At 29.2% G+C, this 7,042-nt stretch overlaps 1 protein-coding gene across 11 annotated transcripts in view; it reads right to left on the bottom strand.

Moving 5' to 3' along the window:
• Nucleotides 1–1,412: 1,412 nt before the first annotated feature.
• Nucleotides 1,413–7,042, bottom strand: part of tmod (tropomodulin) — a 175,598-nt gene continuing 169,968 nt past the window's right edge. For 9 of the 11 annotated variants that reach the window (XM_085954669.1, XM_085954701.1, XM_085954756.1 and 6 more), the window contains 2 exons: nt 5,093–5,152; nt 1,413–2,280 (listed from right to left, as the gene is read on the bottom strand). Coding sequence is in view for 4 of the 11 variants with exons in the window: in XM_085954701.1 (XP_085810827.1) it covers nt 5,118–5,152 (35 nt within the window). In the remaining 7 variants the exon portion in view is untranslated. Of the gene's footprint in view, nt 2,281–5,092; nt 5,153–6,379; nt 6,442–7,042 lie in introns of all 11 variants that reach the window. The other 2 variants (XM_085954692.1, XM_085954675.1) reach the window with 2 other exon arrangements.

Genomic DNA, 7,042 nt, shown 5'->3' with positions numbered 1-7,042 from the left:
CCCTTATTGTATTTCAGGATTTGCACCAATGTCAACCAAGTCGACCCAAAAAAAATTGAAATGAAAATTTGTATGATGATGATGATCGATTCAATGTAAGTACATATCGGTGATGTTTGGACCATAGCCTGTGAGCTGCAAAATGTTTAATTTACAGGAGAGAGATTTTAAACTTTGCCCTATAAACCTCGGTTCATTTTTTTTGTCTAACATTAAAATAAATAAATGAAGATGAATATGACAATAATTAGATTTTCAATTATTCCACTAATTAGAAAAATAATGTCACTTATCAGTAATATCAAAATATGATAAGGTCTTTTGTCATGTTTTGACCAAACTAACCGCCATGTTTGTTTGTTGACATTTACCATCCAATTTTTTATATTAACTTAAAAACCAGTATCAGATCATTATGCCCAACCAACAACACCAATATGTAAGTACACTAACCTTAAGCAGTTTACGGGAAATGACTGCTGGAGATGACTACAATAAACAATAAAGTAATAAAACAATCATTTTGTATGTATATATATCCTTTTATTTAAAATTTACATCAAAGGCGATTATGAAATGATCTAATTGATAACTATCATTAAAATAATGGTGGCTCTATGAAACATAGACGCATCAAAGTTGAAATCGTTTAATAAAATCATTTACACGGAAATAAATGATTCCCTAGTATTATAATCTGGCCATTTAAAAAATCAAATTGTAACTTAAACACTATGCGTAACCTAAAATTAAAATATTCACATTCAAAATTATGGACATCACAAAAATAAGCTAGATCAAAGTGTTATGAAGTGAAATATTAGTCGACTTATAATATTAGATATATATTTTTAACTGAAAATACAAATAAATGTCAAAGAAAACATATTAGAGGAATTTCCATAGAGAGATACGGAAAGGTCGTTTCATAAATATTTTGAACGAATCGAATTATTTCCAATTTTTATAGAATACATTATGTCCATGTGCAACAATAAAATGTAAATTTTGTAATATTATGAAAAATTATGCTCCTGTGCCAGTTTATAATAAAAGTTCAAATATAGATAACACTATACTAGATGAAGCAAAGAAATGCTATTATAGAATTTATTCAATGCTGTTTGAATTTTTGTTAATGGAAAATAAAACTTAAAATTACCAGAACAATGATGATGAGAGCTTAAATTAGTAAAATATTAACACAATTTTGACAGTACAATAACTGAACTCGAGAGTCAACCTCGGACTGATTTATATGTAAAAATTGTGTTATATTATTTTATGTACATACTAAATAATTAAAAAATATATTAAAGGTATTTACAATATCTAAAATAGTGATGAAATAAAATTCCACAACATTTTATAAAATATCAATGCTGCGGAACTTTATTAGAAGTTTTTTTTTTAGAAATTGATAAAAACAATATTGATGAAATGATGTAATGATATAATGAAAGCAACCATACAATTTATCACAACACTGTTAATGCATCATCAGACACACGCGGAACTTTCAAACTAAACTATATATGTATTGATACAAAATGGAGCGCTTTAACAGATAAATATTTAAATACAAGTCTCTCGGTGTTTGCAATGACATTTATATTACTGTATAAACATGAATGCGTTAAAAATATGTCATAATTATTCATATAGGCCACAATGACATTATCAATAATACTAGCGATTTAAGAAGAAATTCGTTGTATTATTCAATCATATTATTTATCTGTCGAGACATACAATCGATACAATAATAGTAAATAAAGGAAAAGTTTCCCAGTAGTCCTGATAATACATTTTTCCCATCACATACGTTTTATTAAAAATATTCATCTAAAAACATAATTTTTGAATAATCAAAATGAAAGTTATTTATAAATAATAATAGCATTTTTATAATCTGTCAAATAAATAATAATCGTCTATTTTCATGGAAAAAGAGTATTTTCATAAATATTAAAATTGCGGTAGTCACATTTTTTATAAGTTCTACAAAATATAATTTCGAATAAAATAACATTACAATTCTGTTACAAAAAAAAGCATGCGATTTTTGGTATCTTAGAAGTGCAAACAATTTTATATAATGGAAACGCATTACAGACAATGACCGGACACAGAAAGAGTCGAGTAATAAATTGGTGATGTGTGATCGGCGGTAAGCTTAATCCTAGGTGAAATGTTTGCAACAAACTCGTCAGAGGGAGACCGACTAAATCCAGCCAATGGTGTAGTTGCGTGAAAAGAAGCCCATCCGACGTTGACGGCCTACAAACATTAAACAGACAAATCAGACATCAGACTTCAGACATCACCTAATATTTCTAATATTATAGCAGACATTGAAATAGCTCAGCCTCTGGGCTATATAGAGCGGAATAAATACAGTATTGTTCGGTTTTGGGTCTTTGATGAGCTTTTAAAACGATTTAATAGATTTATAATTTTTTTTTAAATCTACTCTCAATAATATATCAAATTATATACAAAATGGGCAAATAATCACTGCCATTGTGAGACTGATTCTAACTGAGGCTAATTCAATATGAGACTGTTCCGATCCTCCACACTGAACGGACAAAAATCAAATGATTTTCCAAATAAACACAGTATTAATCATTCAATGTCATTTAGCATACGACAGAAAGATTACCCACTTGAAAAAATGTACGCTCGAAATCTCATAATAGCCAATAGGAAATCTTCTTAAATAATGTACGAAACAATTGAGGAGCCGGATAGAAGAGAATAGTGTTCAGTAAAACACGTTAAGCAAATTGATGCTAATTTTTATTATGTGCTGACCTAATAGGGCACCACCCGTAGTCGTCAGATCGATTCATCATCAAATGATTGGTGACACAGCAAATAAGGAATCGAGAATTCTAAGCACGCCGGAACACCACAATTCCCCAATTTTACTTAGGCGCCTCTTCTATCAAGCTCCTTAATTGCAAAAATAACAGGTAATCTTTGTGAATAAGCCTAGCGCACCAGACTATACCAAAAAGTATAGCACCATATTATAATGCAGTTAGAAAATCACATGAATATTACTGTGGACTTTTTGATCATTATGGAATGAATATTTTTAAAATAATGCCACAAATATACTAAAAAACTTCACACGAGATCATTTTTAGTAATTAAGTAATCTTCAATCAATATTCCTATTGGGTGCAATTGTACATAAATAAAACTATATTAAATACACCCACTTCAGAAAAAAAGCTATTCCCATTTTTTTTTTGATTCAGTAAATCAGAATGGGTAAAACAGTATGCGTCACTTAATGCTCAATGTGAAAATGATAGCTTAAAATTTACCGATGACTTACATACTTTAATCCAAAGATGTGGTATTCCACTACAGATTAATTAATAACTTCGGCAACGTTTCTCAATCTAGTATGGCCTGGGGCTAAGAATACTTACAAATATATTATATCACTACATATTAATAAATAGGTACTGAAGGAGAATTATTATTAATTTGTTTAAGATTAAATGTACGAATAAACTATCCAATGAAGCATGAACAGAATGAAGTGTTTGTGTTCTGCAATGCGATGAGATGGCTGAAAAACAAATACATACACAAAGCTCAACAATACACGTTTATATAACTTTATATATAACAATATGTGTAATTAAGTTGCTACTCATTCACCTAAAATCTGATTTTGTAATAATTATTAATTATTCCACCTACTTTCTCCCATGCAGACATCACAATATTTTATAAAACATTCTATGTATCAACTCTTATATTTTAATATGATTAGTTTGTTTTATTAATACTTCCCAATAATTAATAAGTATGAGTTCTAAGCGGGTCAAAATGCCTCTAGTTAATTATTAACCGTTCAACAGTACTTACAAAAATACCGTCAATCCTGTGGATTCAAACCCTCAAAAAACTAACTTAATAAATCTACTCCTATATCTATTCTAAATCCATTTAATCCAGTCTAGGTTTTCTTTTCGGTTTGACAATCTCTATACTCAGTCGAGAAACTTTTGCTAGAAATAAACACACATTGCCTCGAAACAAAAAAAAACAATCCGCAATTTAATTGGACATCTCTCAACTGATCCGGCATCGAGTTACGTAGGTCCACGGTGCGTTATCGATTGCCGAATGAATATTAAAATAAATTTTCGATTGATTCATTGAACTCGATTGAATTATTGACTCTGATCAGGTACGGGTGGGTTAGGTAGCGTTTTTTAGTATGTAGTAATATAACATTCCAACTTGAAAATAATATCATGCATGTTAAAAATAAACAACAATCAATGGGAAAAGTAGCTTCGCTGTATCTAATTTGGTCGAATAGGTATGTATCCGTATTCAAACAGTAGACAAAGTAAATCTGTTTTTATGTCATAATTTAAATTTAGTAAAATTGAATGATAAAATATATTTGACTGAACTTCATAATACTATATATATCATTGTGTAAGTTAAATTATAGTCGCTCAAAAAATACCAGTTCATTGTAAGTTTTAATTATGACATTTAATAATATTCAAGCCAGTGTATTAAAAAAAACACTATTAAATTTAATTGTAATGTCCCTTTCAAAAATAAAAGAATATTGTATGTACTTTGCATATGTTTCGTATGTATAGTGATGTGCTTTCAAACATTTGATACATCAATCAATATGAACCACTGTTTAGTACTAATCACAAACACAATGAAGAAAACCAACAATATAGCAGTAGGTATCCATTCAACAAGGAAAGTTTCTTGTCACACCGAAATTATCGACAAAATAACGCATACAGGTTAATCGATTCATCTGTGGACACATAAGATAAGTCTATAATAATTGCCGATATAAGGTGCCGATAAACTTTCCCCGATACCACTATATGGAAAGTATTCACTAGTTTTTCATATTTTTATTTCATTTCCAACATGCCAAATACAAAACATATGAGACAGAGTGTTGAATGAATTTTCATGTACCGGACTTCTCAAGACAAAGTTTTCGAAATGTGATGTGAATGTGATATTAATGATTTTAATTGCTAGCGATAATAATTGGCAGATAAAATTGTCGATTACATACTGAAGCGCAGGGTTGGATCAGGGATCTAGGAGCTTTTCTGGCCCCTGCGAGACAGGCGTACTGCAACACACAAAACACATAACAAAACAATGCGCAATCAGACTTATTCAGGCTATAGATGTGTTAAGAGTGTGTGTTGCCATAAAACATTACAAAAAAAATATATTGCAGTTGAACTGCCATCTATCTAATTGAGATTATTGGGAGCTTTCACGGCTGCGTAAAAACCATTAAATAGACCCACCCAAAATTCCACCAATAAAATTAATCAGAATGCGAAATTGAGGAACAGAAATGTGTGTGTTCATAAGCATAGTCTTAAATTGTAAATTTATTTAATAATAAGAAATTAAATACATACGTACCTTTGTCTATTATTCGTCAATATTCAAAGTTAATATTTTTACCATTACGTTACGATTAATACCAATGTAATATGGCAACACGTTACACTCGAATAATAAAAGATAATATTAGATATCAAAATAATAAATTAAATACTCTTAAATAAACCAATTGCATTCAACATTCGTCAAAATTACAGGATAAAACGGTTAATACACACAATAATTATAATAATATGGAATTATGTTAGATAAGTACGTATGTAGTAATACATATTTTCTACATGCAGTTTATCTCTGAAATAAAGTATTTGTTAGACAAATCACCACACTGAAAACAAATACATTATAAAAGGTTAAAATACACCAATATGTTAATATTAATAATTTATCTATTAGACAAAACAACCATTAATTTGTTACAGACAAATATTACTAATACAGTATTGTTTTGTAGTAATGGCCTTAGAACATATTTTTGTATTACTTTGTCCGTGGATCCTCGATGATTGAAGCAAATTTTCTACATTTTACATCCAAACTGCGAAAGTTTGATGCGGCACTGTTAAGGATATTAAATCTGCGGTGTTCAGGTAAAACTATCTCAAAAATAAACTTTAAAAACCAATTGACAGCATTTTTTCACTCTACCTTTGAGTAAAAATACTTAAGTTATCAGTAAATTTTAAGTTGCAGCATAAATTCACATTCCAATTTACTAAATAAAAAAAATAATAAGTTGGGAATAATATGTATTAATTTAGATTTACTTATGTACAATTATCATCAAACAAGAACATAGAAAATAATGAAGTAGATACTTTGACATTAACATAATTTCACTTGAATACCACAGAGAAGAGCATAAAGAAGAAAGCCTGAATAAAATAATCACTGAAATAAATAAAAGCAGCACATTCATCGCTCTAGTGACATAGTTTACCCGAACGAGTGGCGATTCCACTTTTTTAATACTGATGTCATTCTTCTACACTCCCCTCGCGGCTAGAAATCAAATGACCATCTCACTGTTAGAAGTTCTATGATTTTTCAAGATAATTCGATATAATTATATTATGTATTGTGTAATAAATAATTACGATATGAAGGAATATTTAATATAAGTAATTGATAATAAAGATCTGAGTGTAAAAACAAGTCAAGTATTGAAATTTGTGTTCACATAATTTTAGGAAACATAAAACAATAAAGCATGCCAGATAACAAAATGATAAAAATAAAAACACACTATTCTGAATAGAGTCACGCAGTGTTACTTGTGAAAGAAAAAAAAACATGTTAAAAAAACTGCAATACAAATACATAGGTAATTAGAATTTGAGTGTTGTTTGTAAACAAAGAAGTGTTAATTTGAGAGTGGTACATATTATTAATTAAGCATTTGTTACCGCATATTATTTTACTTTCTGTCAGTCAATCTGCAAATAGAGCTAAATCGTATTAAAAGCTTCCCAAGCCCATAAATTTAATAAATAGCAATAAATAGCAACATGTAAGAACAGTTGGCACTGAGTTAACAATAATTTATATTTATAAGAATAGTTTCTCTGATTCAAGATTTACTCAGGTACATTTCCCGCGATGC

This window comes from Rhyacophila brunnea, unplaced genomic scaffold, assembly GCF_057557595.1.
Source record: "Rhyacophila brunnea isolate RB1 unplaced genomic scaffold, BYU_Rbru_1.0 scaffold_10, whole genome shotgun sequence".
Lineage (NCBI taxonomy): Eukaryota > Metazoa > Arthropoda > Insecta > Trichoptera > Rhyacophilidae > Rhyacophila > Rhyacophila brunnea.
This window is presented reverse-complemented; position numbering and strand designations above follow the sequence as displayed.